The 17,756-nt window shown below is 45.6% G+C and overlaps 1 protein-coding gene across 1 annotated transcript in view; it reads left to right on the top strand.

The window, feature by feature from the left end:
• The window catches only part of LOC141161492 (carboxypeptidase O-like), a 421,709-nt gene that overhangs the window by 69,247 nt on the left and 334,706 nt on the right, over positions 1 to 17,756 (top strand). The window contains exons 2-3 of the mRNA XM_073646335.1: positions 9,697 to 9,772; positions 12,076 to 12,200. Of these exons, the coding sequence (XP_073502436.1) occupies positions 9,697 to 9,772; positions 12,076 to 12,200 (201 nt within the window). The remainder of the gene's footprint in view (positions 1 to 9,696; positions 9,773 to 12,075; positions 12,201 to 17,756) is intronic.

The following is a 17,756-nucleotide window of genomic DNA, read 5'->3' as shown; positions in this document are numbered from 1 at the left end:
ATCCCGGAGCAGCCCCTACGGGTAATATGCGTGGGTAGCGCACCTGTTCTCCTGCCCGAAGAGACTTCTGCCCACCTAGAGTCCTCCGGGATACCACCTGATGACAAATGGAGAGAGACTTCCCTACACCCGGTACCTGATACTTTGTCCGCTCCGTCCTGTGAGCCTGACAATGGGTACCTCAAAGCGATAGTTAACGCCGAGTCTCTACACCCCTCCGACCAGGCGGAGGACCTCCAGTTGTCTCCTGAACCCTTCGGGGTGCTACCTGATAGCAAATGGACAGAGACTCTCCTATACTCGGTACCTGATACCTCGCCCGCTTCTTCCAGTGAGTCTGACCTAGTGTACTCCGAAGCAGAGGTTACCCCCGAGTCTCTGCACTCTTCCGACCCGGCGGAGGACCCCCAGTTGTTTCCTGAATCCTCCGGGGTACCACCTGATAACAAGGAGACAGTGACTTTTCTACACCTTGTACCTGAAACCTCACCCATTTCATCCTGTGAGCTTGACAAGATGTACCCCGAAGCAGAGGTTACCCCCGAGTCTCTGCACCCCTCCAACGCGGCGGAGGGCTTCCAGTTGTCTCCTGAACCCTCTGGGGTGCTACCTGATAATAAGTGGAGAGAGACTTCCTTGTGTGCTGTTCCTGGTACTCCACCCTTTTCGTCTGTTGCTGATAATGGCTGGATAGGAGGTAGCATCCTAGCTACCCAGAGGAGACCAGCTTTTCCGGTGGACAGTGGAAGTGATCTCCTTGAAGTGAAGGATTGGCCCTCGAATTCCCTGCGGAACATTCTGGCAGGCCTGAAGACGGGGGGGCGTAAGGGGGGGGTACTGTAACATACATGGCGGCATCCTTGCATAGTGGTCCATCTCCCACTGTGCAAGAGCGCGCACTTGATCTCCAGTCCAGTCTGCTAGCCTGACTTCCCTCCATGCTGTCTGCTTGCCTCTGCTTTTGCTGCTTAAGGGCGGCGCCCGATCACTTCCTGTTTCTTGTACTTGCTGCGGGCACACCCCTTGTGCGTCCTCAGCCTATTGCTGTCTGTCACCTGGTATTTAACCCAGCTGCTCCAATGAATTCCTGCCTGAGCATTGTGTTTCATTCAGTGTGCTCTTTCACTCTGAATGTGCCAGGTCCCTTTCTGTGTTTGCTTGCCTGCCTTTCCTGGAGGCTGTATTTCCAGGCCTGTCTGAACACGCTCCTAGCCTGTTCGTTCCACCTTCAAGGGGCCGCATACCTAGACCCGCTCCTGTATCTTGTCTGTACTGTCTGAACACGCTCCTAGCCTGTTCCTCCCGCCTTCTAGGGGCTGCAAACCTAGACCCGCTCCTGTATCTTGCTACTGTGTCTGTTCTTGCCTGTATACTCTTCTAGCCTGTTTCCTGTGTTTCTCTATGTCCGTACCTTTCCTTTTTCTGCAGAGTCTGAACTCATACCTAACTCCTGCTCGTTGTCACTGTACTTCCGTTTGTGAGTTTGTGGTCCACTCGCTACTTCACTGCAAGTACCCTGTGGGTATCTGGTTCTGCCTTTCCCTTCCTGCCAGTTCCGTGTGTACAAAGCCCTGTCCCCCCTGCTCTGCCTTCCTCACCGCTCTGGCGGTTCTAGCCTGCTCTGCCTTGCTCACCGCTCTGGCGGTTCTAGCCTGCTCTGCCTTGCTCACCGCTCCGGCGGTTCTAGCCTGCTCTGCCTTGCTCACCGCTCCGGCGGTTCTAGCCTGCTCTGACTTGCTCACCGCTCCGGCGGTTCTAGCCTGCTCTGACTTGCTCACCGCTCCGGCGGTTCTAGCCTGCTCTGCTTTGCTCACCGCTCCGGCGGTTCTAGCCTGCTCTGCCTTTGCTCACCGCTCCGGCGGTTCTGGCCTGCTCTGACCCTTTGTTCACTGCTCCGGCAGTCTTGCTCCACTCTGACCCTTTGCTCACTGCTCTTGCAGTCTTGCTCCGCTCTGACCCTTTGCTCACGGCCCCGGCAGTCTCGCTCCGCTCTGACCCTGTGCTCACTGCTCCGGCAGTCTCGCTCCGCTCTGACTCTTTGCTCACTGCTCCGGCAGTCTTGCTCCGCTCTGACCCTTTGCTCACTGCTCCGGCAGTCTCGCTCCGCTCTGACCCTTTGCTCACTGCTCCGGCAGTCTCGCACTGCTCTGACTCCTTTGCTCACTGCCCCGGCAGTCTCGCTCTGCTCTGACTCCTTGCTCACTGCTCCGGCAGTCTCGCTCAGCTCTGACCATTTGCTCACCTCTCCAGGTGGCCTTGTCCTGCTCTACTCTTGCTCACCGCTCCAGGCGGCCTTGTACTGCTCTACTCTTGCTCACTTCTCCAGGCGGCCTTGTCCTGCTCTACTCTTGCTCACCGCTCCAGGTGGCCTCATCCTGCTCTACTCTTGCTCACCGCTCCTGGCGGCCTCGTCCTGTTCTACTCTCGCTCACCGCTCTAGGCGGTCCCGTCTTGCCCTGCTCTCGCTCACCTCTCTGGGCAGTCTCACTCTGCTGTGTTTGTCCGCCACATCTGTGGTTCTGTTCCTGAGTCCCAGTGTGTACTGGGTCCTATCCCGCCTGTGTTCCAATCTGCAAGTGCCTCCGTCTGCACTCTATCTGTGCTTGTCTGTACCCCCCTGCCTGAATACCCGCCTGCCTGCATACCAGTCGTGCTTGCCTATACTCACCAGTCTGTGTGCCAGCCTAACCTGTCTGTTCCTATATTCCCCTGTGTGGGTCAACAGCTGTGTCTGAGGTCTGTCCTGGAGTAGCACCTGGTCCCTCTGCTCGGTTCCTCCTTGGTGCACTGGCATCGTATGCCGTTGTGCGACCCTGGTCGGATCGGGTGAATACCTAGTTACGCCCCTCCAGGCATTCACTCTCCGGCACGGTCCAGTGGAATCACACGCACACGCCGCTCAGCCCGGGAGTGTGCATTACAGCATACTCACCACACAAACACACTATATACGCCGTACGCACCAAATACACACACACTGTATATGCCATGCGCACCACACACACACTGTATACACCGTACGCACCACACACACACTGTATATGCCGTACACACCACACACACACTGTATACGTCATAATCAGCACACACTATATACGCCGTACGCACCACACACACACACACTGTATACGCAGTATGCACCACAAACACACACTGTATACGCCATATGCACCACATACACACACTGAATACGCCGTACGCACCACACATGCAAACAAACTGTATACGCCGTTCACACCACACACACTGTATACGCCGTATGCACTACACACATACACTGTATGCGCCATACGCACCACACACACTGTATACATCGTATGCACCACCCACACTGTATACGCCATACTCACCACACACACACTATATACACCGTATGCACCACATACACACACACATTGTATACACCGTAAGCACCACACATACACACACACACTGTATACGCCGTACGCACCACACACACACACACTGTATACGCCGTACGCACCACACACACACTGTATAAGCCGTACGCACCACAAACACACACTGTATATGCCGGACACATACTGTATACACAGTACGCACCACAAGCACACACTGTATATGCAGTAAGCACCACACACACACACTCACTGTATACGCCATACGCACCACACACACACTGTATACGCCGTACGCACCACACACATTGTATACGCCGTACGCACCACACATACACACACACTGTATACTCCATACGCACCACACATACACACACACTGTATACGCCGTACGCACCACACATACACACACTGTATACGCCGTACGCACCACACATACACACACACTGTATACCCCGTACGCACCACACACACAAACACACACACTGTACACGCCGTACGCATCACACATACATTGTATACGCCGTATGCACCACACACTCACACATTGTATGTGCCGTACGCACCACACACACACACTGTATATGCCATATGCACTACGCACTACCTCTTGAAGCTCATCAAGAGAATGCCAAGAGTGTGCAAAGCAGTCATCAAAGCAAAAGGTGGCTACCTTGAAAAACCTAGAATATAAGACATATTTCCAGTTGTTTCACACTTTTTTGTTACGTATATAATTCCACATGTGTTAATTCATAGTTTTGATGCCTTCAGTGTGAATGTACAATTTTCATAGTCATGAAAATACAGAAAAATCTTTAAATGAGAAGGTGTGTCCAAACGTTTGGTCTGTACTGTATGTTGTTCGCACCACACACACACTGTATACACCATACGCACCACACACACTGTATATGCTGTATGCACCACACACACTGTATACACCATACGCACCACACACCCTGTATATGCCATACGCACCACACATACACACACACACTGTATACACCATACGCACCACACACACACTGTATATGCCGTATGCACCACACACACACTGTATACGCCGTACGCACCACACATACACACACACACTGTATACACCATACGCACCACACACACACTGTATACACCATACGCACCACACACACACTGTATGCGCCGTACGCACCACACACACACACTGTATACGCCATACGCACCACACTTACTGTATACACCGTATGCACCACACACACAAACACTGTATACGCCGTAGCTCATGGGGTAGACAGGTCAAAGAAGAGATCACATGAGAGGAGAAGATAGCAGATGGAGAAGAGAGAAATCGCACAGGGGGGAGAGAAACAGAGCACGGTGGTGGGGGGAGACAGCTCCAATGGGACAGCACATGAGGGGAGAACACAGCACAGGAAGGAGAGAGACAGCAGACAAGAGGGGACGGCACATGGGGTAGACAGATTAAAGAAGAGAGCACAGACGGGAGAAGTCAGCACATGGGGGAAAGAGAGAGTGGATAGGTGGGCGAGCACATGGGGGGGAGAGATTCTCAACGCTGCAAAGCCTGCCCCCATCGTGACATTACCGCCCTTCCGATGTGATAGCATCGGGCCTCCATTTAGTAATATATACTTACCTTGTAATGTCTTCACATCCTGTTCCGTCCAGATGTGTCCGTATCCCAGAATTCCAAGCGGGGAAAGTTTGTCGACCGCCATATTGGGACACCCAAGTGATGGGTGTCTCAATATGGAAACCGCTGGTAGTACTAGCCTATTGCGCGGTACCACCAGCGGAACACCGTTGCGAACACGCCGTACACGCCGCCGCTGGGATCAGCCGAATGATTCACTGACCGCCGTATTTAATGTCAGGGATTCCTCAGGCAGAATTGCAGCAGACAACCTTTGTACTATAAGATCTATGAGACAGTAGGATTCCCTGTAGTCTTATGCAGTGACGTCACAGAACCAAATGACAAACTCTGCTCTACACCTGTACAATTCAGAGCTTACTACCGCACTAGATCCTGATACAATATAGCCTCATTATACTGAATGATTGGTCTTAGAAGACGGGATACAGGAACATGGAAAAGGAGCAGGGCAGAGCGGTCTCAAGCGGCGTCTCAGCAGGCAGGGCAGCATGGCAGAGCGGTATGAGCAGGGAGAGCACAGCAGAGTGGCTTGAGCAGGCAGAGCACAGTGGTATGAGCAGAGCGGCATGAGCAGGCAGAGTGTGGCAGAGCGCGGCATGAGCAGGCAGAGCGTGTCAGAGCATGGCATGAGCAGACAGAGCAGTGTCAAGTGGCGTCATCAGGCAGGGCAGCATGGCAGAGCGGTATGAGCAGGCAGAGCGGTATGAGCAGGGAGAGCACAGCAGAGCGGCATGAGCAGGCAGAGCAGCAGAGCGGCATGAGCAGGCGGAGCGCGGAAGAGCGTGGCATAGCACGGCATGAGCAGGCAGAGCGCGACATGAGCAGGCAGAGTGCGGCGTGAGCAGGCAGAGTGCGGCAGAGTGTGGCATGAAAAGGCAGAGCGCGGCATGAGCAGGCAGAGTGCGGCATGAGCAGGCAGAGTGCGGCATGAGTAGGCAGAGCACGGCAGAGCGCGGCATGAGCAGGCAGAGTGTGGCAGAGCACGGCATGGTCAGGCAGAGCGTGGCATGAGCAGGCAGAGCGTGGAATGAGCAGGTAGAGCGCGGCAGAGGCTGGCATGAGCAGGCAGAGCATGGCATGAGCATGCAGAGCGTGGCGTGAGCAGGCAGAGCGAGTCTTGAGCAGGCAAGCAGGCAAAGCGTGGCGTGAGCAGGCAAAGCGCGGCAGTGCGACGTGAGCAGGCAGAGCGCGGCTGCGCGGCGTGACATTACCACCCTCCTGATGCGATAGCATCGGGCTTCCATCTAGTTCCTTAGAAATGTGAAGTTATTAAATTTAAGGTTGAAGGGGAAAAGTCCCCCCTTCTGGAGATTGTTTGGTTTTACTAATATTATTTAATAGTTATGTTTTATAAAGTACCCTCTATGCTATATATATAATAATAGATAGATAGATAGATAGATAGATAGATAGATAGATAGATAGATAGACAGACAGACAGACAGACATATATATATATGTATCTATATACATGTATATATACATATATATATATATATATATACATACACATACAGGTGCATCTCACTAAATTAGAATATCATCAAAAGTTAATTTATTTCAGTTCTTCAATACAAAAAGTGAAACTGATATATTATATAGAGTCATTACAAACAGAGTGATCTATTGCAAGTGTTTTTTTCTGTTAATGTTGATGATTATGGCATACAGCCAATGAAAACACAAAAGTCATTATCTCAGTAAATTAGAATACTTTATAACAACAGTTTGAAAAATGTTTTTAAAATCCAAAATGTTGGCCTACTGAAATGTATGTTCAGTAAATGCACTCAGTACTTGGTCAGGGCTCATTTTGCATTAATTACTGCATCAATGTGGCGGTGCATGGAGGCGATCAGCCTGTGGCACTGCTGAGGTTATGGAAGCCCAGGTTGCTTTGATAGCAGCCTTCAGCTCGTCTGCATTGTTGGGTCTGGTGTCTCTCATCTTCCTCTTGACAATACCCCATAGATTCTCTTTAAGGGGTTAAGGTCAGGCGAGTTTGCTGGCCAATCAAGCACAATGGTACTGTTGTTTTTAAGCCAGGTATTGGTACTTTTGGCAGTGTGGACAGGTGCCAAGTCCTGCTGGAGATTGACATTTCCATCTCCAAAAAGCTTGTCGGCAGAGGGGAGCGTGAAATGCTCTAAAATTTCCTGGTAAACGGCTGCGCTAACTTTGGTCTTGATAAAACACAGTGGACCTACTCCAGCAGATGACATGGCTCCCCAAATCATCACTGATTGTGTAAACTTCACACTAGACCTCAAGCAGCTTGGATTATGTGCCTCTCCACTCTTCCTCCAGACTCTGGGACTGTGATTTCCAAATGAAAATTGGAGCTCTGGAACCTTGTGTGAATGTGTCAATGACTGCCTTCTGGACATCTGTCAAGTCAGCAGTCTTCCCCATGATTGTGGAGCCTACTGAAACAGACTAAGGGACCTTTTTAAACGCTTAGGAAGCCTTTTCAGGTGTTTTTTTGTTACTTATTTTAATTTACTGAGATAATGACTTTTGTGTTTTCATTGGCTGTAAGCCATAATCATCAATATTAACAGAAATAAACACTTGAAATAGATCACTCTGTTTGTAATGACTCTTTATAATATATGAGTTTCACTTTTTGTATTGAAGAACTGAACTAAATTTACTTTTTGATGATATTCTGATCTAGTGAGATGCACCTGTATATTATTATTATTATTATTTATTATTATAGCTCCATTTATTCCATGGCGCTTTACATGTGAAAAAAGAGTATACACACAAGAACAATTACAATTACAACACAACAATTACAATTGAACAAAACATGACGGCGACTGGTAAAGGCGGAGAGAGGACTCTGTCCGTGAGGGCTCCCAGTCTACAAGGAATGGGTGAGGATACAGTAGGTGAGGGCAGAGCTGGTCGTGCAGCGGTATGGTGGAGCGAGGGTTACTGCAGGTTTATAAACACTGCTCAAAAAAATAAAGGGAACACTCAAATAACACATTCTAGATCTGAATGAATGAAATATTCTTATTGAATATTTTGTTCTGTGCAAAGTTGAATGTGCTGACAACAAAATCACACAAAAATCATCAATGGAAATCAAATTTATTAACCAATGGAGGCCTGGATTTGGAGCCACGCCCAAAAATAAAGTGGTAAAACACACTACAGGCTAATCCAACTTTGATGTAATGTCCTTAAAACAAGTCAAAATGAGGCTCAGTATTGTGTGTGGCCTCCACGTGCCTGTATGACCTCCCTACAACGCCTGGGCATGCTCCTGATGAGGTTGCGGATGGTCTCCTGTGGGATCTCCTTCCAGACCTGGACTAAAGAATCCGCCAACTCCTGGACAGTCTGTGGTGCAACGTGACGTTGGTGGATGGAGCGAGTCATGATGTTCCAGATGTGCTCAATCGGATTCAGGTCTGGGAAATGGGCAGGCCAGTCCATAGCTTCAATGCCTTCATCTTGCAGGAACTGCTGACACATTCCAGCCACATGAGGTCTGGCATTGTCCTGCATTAAGAGGAACCCAGGGCCAACCGCACCAGCATATGGTCTCACAAGGGGTCTGAGGATCTCATCTCGGTACCTAATGGCAGTCAGGCTACCTCTGGCGAGAACATGGAGGGCGGTGCGGCCCTCCAAAGCAATGCCACCCCACACCATTACTCACCCACTGCCAAACCGGTCATACTGAAGGATGTTTCAGGCAGCAGATCACTCTCCACGGCATCTCCAGACTGTGTCACGTCTGTCACATGTGCTCAGTGTGAACCTGCTTTCATCTGTGAAGAGCACAGGGCGCCAGTGGCAACTTTGCCAATCCTGGAGTTCTGTGGCAATTGCCAAGCATCCTGCATGGTGTTGGGCTGTGAGCACAACCCCCATCTGTGGACGTCGGGCCATCATACCACCCTCATGGAGTCGGTCTCTAACCGTTTGTGCAGACACTTGCACATTTGTGGCCTGCTGGAGGTCATTTTGCAGGGCTCTGCCAGTGCTCCTCCTGTTCCTCCTTGCACAAAGGCGGAGGTATCGGTCCTGTTGCTGGGTTGTTGCCCTCCTATGGCCCCCTCCACGTCTCCTGGTGTACTGGCCTGTCTCCTGGTAGCGCCTCCAGCCTCTGGACACTACGCTGACAGACACAGCAAACCTTCTTGCCACAGCTCGCATTGATGTGCCATCCTGGATGAGCTGCACTGCCTGAGCAACTTCTGTGGGTTGTAGAGTCCGTCTCATGCTACCACAAGTGTGAAAGCACAACCAACATTAAAAAGTGACCAAAACATCAAACAGAAAGCATTGGTACTGAGATGTAGTCTGTGGTCCCCACCTGCAGAACGACTCCTTTATTGAGGGTGTCTTGATAATTGCCAATAATTTCCATCTATTGTCTATTCCATTTGCACAACAGCATGTGAAATTGATTGTCAATCAGTGTTGCTTCCTAAGTGAACAGTTTGATTTCACAGAAGTTTGATTTATTTGGAGTTATATTCTGTTGTTTAAGTGTTCCCTTTATTTTTTGAGCAGTGTGCGTATATACATATATATATATATATATATATATATTATATATAAATAGACATGCTCAGAACATTTCTGGTATACTCCTATGTGCCTCATTTATTAACATTTGCATTTGCCATTTTTGGTTATGCATTCTCTTTACTATAGAGATGAAGTCCTGAAAATTGTTCCCCAGACTGCCCAGCATGCTCAATATCTACAGGAAATGACTAATCAATGGCAGGTAAGAATACTGAGATTCTAACATTTAAGAGTCAGTTTTAATGTTCAAACATTAATCCTAGATAAATGAAAAGGAAGACACACATTTATTATTAATTATATTAAAATTATTATATGCAAAGTGGCTTATACAGTATGTTGTACAGTATGTATGTCTTCCATAGGTATAGTAAAAACATTGCTAAATATGCGTTGATGGTGTCCCTTCACCAACAGAGACCTGTATATGGAAAGTTTAAAAGACCAATGTTTATATTAACTACTTTAAAATCCAACTGGATTTTCAGAAATAGTTTGTTCTGATGTGTTACCAGACAGGTTGGGCATCCTTGGTGCAGCATATTTCCCCATTTTTGTTGGTAAACTTCTGTTGAGCTGCCAACACGTGCATGATCTCATGGATAGCCTTCTGAGAGTCTTTGGTTACTTTTGGCAGGGCCTGTACTGTAGTAGGGACCGATATTACAGTTCTCGATATAACAGTTTCGGAGAACATTAGTGCCTAGAATCACAGGAAAGTTGTAATTTTCTGAGACTTGGATCACTACTACCCCTTGCCGTGAGAGTTCAGTTTCTCCAATCTGATTCGTGGGTTCCAAGTGGCTGCGTATGGCTACTGACTTTCCATTGGTGGCTATGATGTGGAGTCAGCCCGTTGTGCCAGCTGGGCTTCTTTTCGGCACTCTCCAAATGCCGTTTGCCGGATAGTGGTCACTTGAGACCCGATGTCAATCAAGGCAGGGAAACTCACTCCATTAATGCTGACTTCAACCATGGGGTGAGAGCCCACATACTTTGGCATACAGGCTGGATCTTAAGGCTTAAGGCTTCTCCTCATGAGGGGCATCCCACTGCCTCAGGGGATAATCATTTAAGTGGCAGCAATCTTCTTCTTGGTGCCCATGTCAATGGCAGTATCCGCACTCTAGCCTTTGGGTACTCTTGTACCAGGTATCCAAAGACCTCTCGGTGTCTGTTCTCTCTTGGTCTTGGAGGTGGCTGTTCCTGTTCTAATCTTGGAGGATCCTCTCTTCCCCGCCTAGAGGAGTACTTCATCATCTTTTCCAGATTTGCAGCGAGACAAGGGACTTAACCCATCTTCTGAAGATGGGACCCGGACTCCTTGCTCAGCAATATGACTTGAAAGGGGGAACTCAAAGGCAGGCTTAATCCTTCCATCTTCTTGGGTCTCAGACTGGGGCTTCTCTTCCAGGACCTCTATGGGCAGTTCCTTGAATTCCAGGAAAGAAGTACCCGGATGCTGGATGGGCAGCATTTTTAGTTGACACTTTAGAGTATTGTCCAACACACCTTCTATGAATTGTTCTCGAAGAGCCTGATCTTCACCTTTAGTTTAGGAGGGTCAACAGACCTGTTTGGGTTTTGTATTTAGATTTTCTGCACAAAGCCTCATTCATACAACAAAATAATGATTTTGTTATTTTATTCTTATTTTTACACTTGGACACAGGAAAAGCAGACTACTACTTCATTTACCAGACTGAAGAGGATGTTGATCAGACATCCTCCAATACAGTCCCTTGCCGACCCTTAAGTCGCCACCTACTGGTCTTCAGTGGTATTACAGAGCAACGATTTACATTTAATCGGAAAGAATGACACCAGGCAATACATCAAAGCCTGAATTAATCCACAGACTTCTATGAATGCAAAAACATTTGTAATGGCCTCTTTTGGGTCACTACTGATGTAGCAAAGATGAATCTCTAATTATTCTCCCTGCAAATTTTATGCACAATGATATCTTTCTGAACTAAAAGCTCAAAAGATTAACCTGCATCCATAAATTTAACTGCAGATAACACATTGCAGTGTAAAGCTATGATGAGGTCTCTTGCTGCAAATTGCTAAAGGTGTAGTCCGCTTTCAAAAATCCTTTTTCCCACAGCTTCAGCTACCTGTAAAAAAAGGCAAAATCAGCTTTATTCACCCTCCTTGCTTCTTGTGTCTCCAGTGCTGCCAAAGTCCCTGTTGTTTAGCTGCAGCAATGATGTCATGTTGACAGATCTCCAGTCAGTAACTGAGCTCCGCGGTTTTGCTGACGTAGATGGCATAAGCCTCTGAGCTCAGTGATTGGCTGCTGTGCTATCGATGTGATGTCACCAACTACACACACACTACAGAGACTGAGGCAGCGATGGAGACATGGCGCAAATAAGTAAACCCGAGAGTTTTTTGTACAGTTAGCTGAACCTATGGCGAAAAAAGTTATTTTTTTTAAAGGGGGCAACCCCTTTAAGAGATGGCTAAAATGTAATAAGCATTATTCTATTTTTGTTTCAGCTTGATCTGTGGATGCCGGTTACTCCTGAAGCAATCCATGCTGGAAGAGAAGTTCATATGCGAATTCCCTTCTCCTATGTAAAGCAAATTAAGGATTCACTTCTTCAATACAACATTCCGTATAAGTATGTTATTGCATTTTATTTTATGTCTAGTATGCATTTACAGTACCAGTCAAAAGTTTAGATAAACCTAGTCATGCAATGTTTATTTTAGGAATGTGTGCTTTTTTAAATTCAGACAGAAGGCTGCAAAACCAGAAATTAAACCATGTGGAAGCAGAAGTAAAGAAACACATGTGAAACAATCCAGATTATGTGTTGTGCCTTAGATTGCTCAAAGTACCCACATTTTAATCACATAACAGCTTTAAACCCCTTAAGCATTCACTTTAGCAGCTTCATCAGGTAGTTACTTGGAATGGCTTTCCAATAGTCTTGAAGGTGTTCCTAGAGGTACTGAACAATTGTTGGCTACTTTGCCAACACTCTGCAGTCCAAATTATCACAAACCATCTCAGTTGAGTTCAGGTTGGGTGATTTACATCTTGTACAGAACTCCATCCCTTTCCTTTTTGATGACATAGAATTTAAATAGCCTGGATGTGTATTTTGGATCATTGTCCTGTTGCAACACATATGATGGTCCTACTAAGTGCAAACCAAATTGAATGGCATATCATTACAAAATGCTGTGGTGGTCATGTTAGGTAAGTGTACCTTGAATTTGGAATAAATCATCAACAATGTAACCATTAACCCCAAAACGCTCATTGACGGGGATAACCCGTCATGGCCGGATGCTAGTTCGCGCACCATGACGGGTTATTCCCGTCATGTATTTAAACTGTCACTGCGTGTAAACACGCAATGACAGTTTCGTGCCAACAGCTGTCAAAGACAGCTGATCGGCTTGTGAAGCGGTGCAGGGAGTGAAGCTGTTGGTCCCTGCACTCAGATTGCTGCGATCGGTTAGTCAATCTAATCTCAGCATGATCACACAGGAGATGCTGTAATATCAGCACCTCCTGCCCGATCAGTGCTGGAGGTCAGTACTGCCAGTGGCTAAGTTCTGGCACTAAACAGCTAGGAGCGGTGTCTTCACCGTCCCTGGCTGTTAACCCTTTGAATGCTATGACCGAGCGTGATCTCAGCATTCAGGAGGCAGGCAGAGGGTTGGGAGCCATGGTGACTAGGGGTCGTCATAATGACCCCCGTGTCACCAAGCTATGGAAAGCTGCTAAGACCATGTTCACTATAGGTATAATCCACTGCAATCTAGTGCATTGCAATGCATTATACCTGTGATCAAAGGAAAAAAAGTGAAAGTCTCATAAAGGGACTAAGTAAAAAAGTTAAAAAAAATGGTAAAATAAAATTGTAAAAATATGTAGAAAATATTACAAAATAATAATAATAATAATAATAATAATAATAATAATAATAATAATATTACACTAATAAATACACATTTTTATTTTTTTTAAAAAGTACACATATTTGGTATTGCCGCCTCCGGAAAGACCCGACCTATAAAAGTGTCACACTAATTAACACCTTCAGTGAACGCAGAAAAAAAAAATAAGGCAAAAGATGCTTTATCATCATACCACTGGAAAAAAGTGGAACCGCTGAAAATGTCATCTTGTCCCACAAAAAACAAGCTGCCATACAGCTCCATCAGCGGAAAAATAAAAAGTTACAGCTTTCAGAATACATAAAAGTGCGGTTGGATGCAGTTTTGTGCACCTCTTAAAAGAAGGACAACACTGAACAGAGGCAAAACAGAGTCCAGAGTAACTCTGCTGCCTCATTATAGTGAATGGATCCACTGGGGGGTATCACCTGAATCACGTCACTCAGTGATTAAGATGGAAACCCCAAAGCAATTGCTCAGCGTAGCACGCTGAATAAATGTGATCCTAAATGTTATGTAAAATGTTCCCAATAAAAGCTGCAACTCAATCCACAAAAAAAAAAAACCACTCAGATGCATCATCTGTCAATGTATATATAGGTGACTTCCACGTTACTGGTAGCACAAAGGCTCTGGAAAAGTGAAATGGCTTCTCGCCCCCCAAAGAAATTCAGCAAATTCTGTGCTCCAAAATTCTAATGCCTCCACGCCCTTCTGAGCTCCAGAGTGTTCCTATATCACATTTAGCATCCACATGTTTGGCAGGGGTATAATTTCCAAAATTGGGTCACTTGAGGGGGGATTCTGCTCTTCTAGCATTTAGGGTCTCTGTTTATGGAGTCCACAAATTATTCTTGGAAAATGTGCGCTTCAGGAGGCAAATAGCGCTCTGTCCCTCCCGAGTGTCACCATGTAGCTAAGCAGTACTGTACAGCCACATATGAGGTATTGCAGAAATTGTGGGACAAATTTTAGTGCCAGTTTTATCCATTATCCCCATTTGAAAATGTAAAATCTTGGGCTAAAACAAACTTTTTCCGGTGAAAATGTAATTATTTTTTCTTCACTGCCCAATGGTATAAAATTCTGACACACCTGTGGTGTCAATATGATCACTGCACCCATAAATGAGTTCATTGAGAGGTGTACCTTGTAAAATGAGGTCACTTATGGGGAATTCTGCTATTATGGCATCTCAGGGGATCTCTTAGTTGGTCATGGCACCCTCAAACCATAACAGTAAAATCTGCATTATAATATAGTGCTCCTTCCCTTCTGACCTTTGCACTATGCCTCAAAAGTAGTTCCCAATTACATGTAGGGTATTGGCGTACTCAGAAGAAATTGCACAACAAAATGAGAGGTAAATTTTCTCCTGTTACCCTGATGAAAATAAAATTTTGGGTGTTCAAAGTGCTCACCACACATCTAGATAAGTTCACTGAGGAGTCTAGTCTCCAAAATGGAGTCACTTGTGGGGTATTTCTGCTGTTTACGCACTCAAAATGCGACATGGCGTCCGCTTTCAATTCCAGCCAATTTTGCGTTCAAAAATTCAACTGCTGCTCCTTCCCTTCCGAACCTTGCTGTGCGCTCAAACAGTGTTTTTTCCCCACATATGGGGTAATAATGTACTCGGGAGAAATTTCACAACAACTTTTTCAGTCAATTTTTTCCTGTTATCCTTGATAAAATAAAAAAATTGGGGCTAAAAGTTCATTTTTGTGGAAAAAATTAGATTTTTTATTTTCATGGCTCTTTGTTATAAATGTCTGTGAAGCACCTGGGGGTTCAAAGTGCTCACCACACATCTAGATAAGTTTACTAAGGGGTCTAGTTTCAAAAATGTCACTTGTGGGGGGTTTCCACTGTTTAGACACATCAGTAGAGATGAGCGTTGTTCTACTCGAACTGTTCGCCAATCTCAAATTCGAGCTGTTTTGGGCGGTGTTCGAGCCGTTCGGCGAACACGAACGATTTGAGAAAAATTCGGCTGTTCGAGGTTATGTTCGATAACTGTTCGTGCACCAAAATCATAACTGGATTTTTTCTCAATAATGATGAAAATTAATGTTAATACGCAGTTTGAGTGTACAGCGGGGTGGGGGGAGGGGCAGGGGATGGATCTCTGCAGAAATAATGAAGATCTCCATTTTTTTTTCTCTTTCCCGCATTTACAGTGGGGAGGTGCAATCTGTCAGCCTATCAGCAGCGCACACACGGAGCGAAGTGCTTTTTTCACACAAGCAAGGGCATGTGTCATTGGCAGTGTATGTCACATGTCCTTGCCCTATAAGACCAAGCCATTTTCCCCATCGCCACCATTTTCTCACAGCTGCAGCTGCGTGTTAGACGGCACCGCTGTTGCTGTGTGCGCTTTACCTTGTTAATTTCAAGCCAATTTTCGCACAAATCTACAGATAGCTTGGGAGTAGGGAATAGTTGTGATTGCAGTCCTTTTAAGGACTAGGTTACAGCATTTCCTACGACTTTTATCAGGGAGGTCTGTGCTCTTAAATAGATAGGTTGTGGGAGTAAAGACTAATTGTAATTGCAGTCCTTTTCAGGACTAGGTTACATCAGTTCCTATCAGTTTTTGCCAGGCAGGTCTGTGCCAGTGCTGTGCAAGTTTTTTTCACAGCATTTGGCTGAATCTAGCAATCTAGCTAATCCTTTTTGGCCTATTGCAGAGTGTGTTAGTCAGTGGAGTAGCCTATCTGTGTTGCAAGATATATCACCTGTGTATAGAATACCAATTTTTTTACTGCACCTCGTGAAGTAAAATCTTTTGGGCATAGCATCAATCTATTAGTCTATCTATACTGACCTCCATCAGGTTGCAAATTGAATATAATTTTTTTCTGCATCTAGCTCTGAAAAAATATTTGGGCTTCTAGCAGTGTGTGGGACTTTCTCTATTAGTCCATCTATATTGACCTCCATCAGGTTGCAAACTGAATATATTTTTTTTCTGCATCTACCTCTGAAAAAATATTGGGCTTCTAGCTGTGTGTGGGACTTGTTCTATTAATCCATCTATACAGACCTCCATCAGGTTGCAAACTGAATATAATTTTTTTCTGCATCTACCTCTGAAAAAATATTTGGGCTTCTAGCTGTGTGTGGGACTTGTTCTATTAGTCCATCTATACTGACCTCCATCAGGTTGCAAATTAAAAATAATTTTTATCTGCATCTACCTCTGAAAAAATATTTGGGATTCTAGCTGTGTGTGGGACTTGTTCTATTAGTCCATCTATACTGACCTCCATCAGGTTGCAAACTGAATATAATTTTTTTCTGCATCTAGCTCTGAAAAAGTATTTGGCCTTCTAGCAGTGTGTGGGACTTGTTCTATTAATCCATCTATACAGACCTCCATCAGGTTGCAAACTGAATATAATTTTTTTCTGCATCTACCTCTGAAAAAATATTTCGGCTTCTAGCTGTGTGTGGGACTTTCTCTATTAGTCCATCTATACTGACCTCCATCAGGTTGCAAATTAAAAATAATTTTTTGTCTGCATCTAGCTCTGAAAAAATATTTGGCCTTCTAGCAGTGTGTGGGACTTTCTCTATTAGTCCATCTATACTGACCTCCATCAGGTTGCAAACTGAATATATTTTTTTTCTGCATCTACCTCTGAAAAAATATTGGGCTTCTAGCTGTGTGTGGGACTTGTTCTATTAATCCATCTATACAGACCTCCATCAGGTTGCAAACTGAATATAATTTTTTTCTGCATCTACCTCTGAAAAAATATTTGGGCTTCTAGCTGTGTGTGGGACTTGTTCTATTAGTCCATATATACTGACCTCCATCAGGTTGCAAATTAAAAATAATTTTTATCTGCATCCAGCTCTGAAAAAATATTTGGCCTTCTAGCAGTGTGTGGGACTTTCTCTATTACTCCATCTATACTGACCTCCATCAGGTTGCAAATTAAAAATAATTTTGATCTGCATCTAGCTCTGAAAAAATATTTGGACTTCTAGCTGTGTGTGGGACTTGTTCTATTAGTCCATCTATACTGACCTCCATCAGGTTGCAAATGAAAAATAATTTTTATCTGCATCTAGCTCTGAAAAAATATTTGGCCTTCTAGCAGTGTGTGGGACTCATTGTATTAGTCCATCTATACCAAGCTCCACCCGCTTTTAAATTAATAATAATTTTTAGCTGCATCTAGCCCTGAAAATAATTTTTCTTCCCAATAGTGGTAGCAATAGAAATATGGGGCGCGCGCCTGGCTTTCAAAAATATA

The sequence above is a fragment of the Phyllobates terribilis genome, unplaced genomic scaffold, assembly GCF_046119375.1.
Source record: "Phyllobates terribilis strain yellow unplaced genomic scaffold, ASM4611937v1 Scaffold_9__5_contigs__length_417890890, whole genome shotgun sequence".
In the NCBI taxonomy this organism is placed as follows: Eukaryota; Metazoa; Chordata; class Amphibia; order Anura; family Dendrobatidae; genus Phyllobates; species Phyllobates terribilis.
This window is presented reverse-complemented; position numbering and strand designations above follow the sequence as displayed.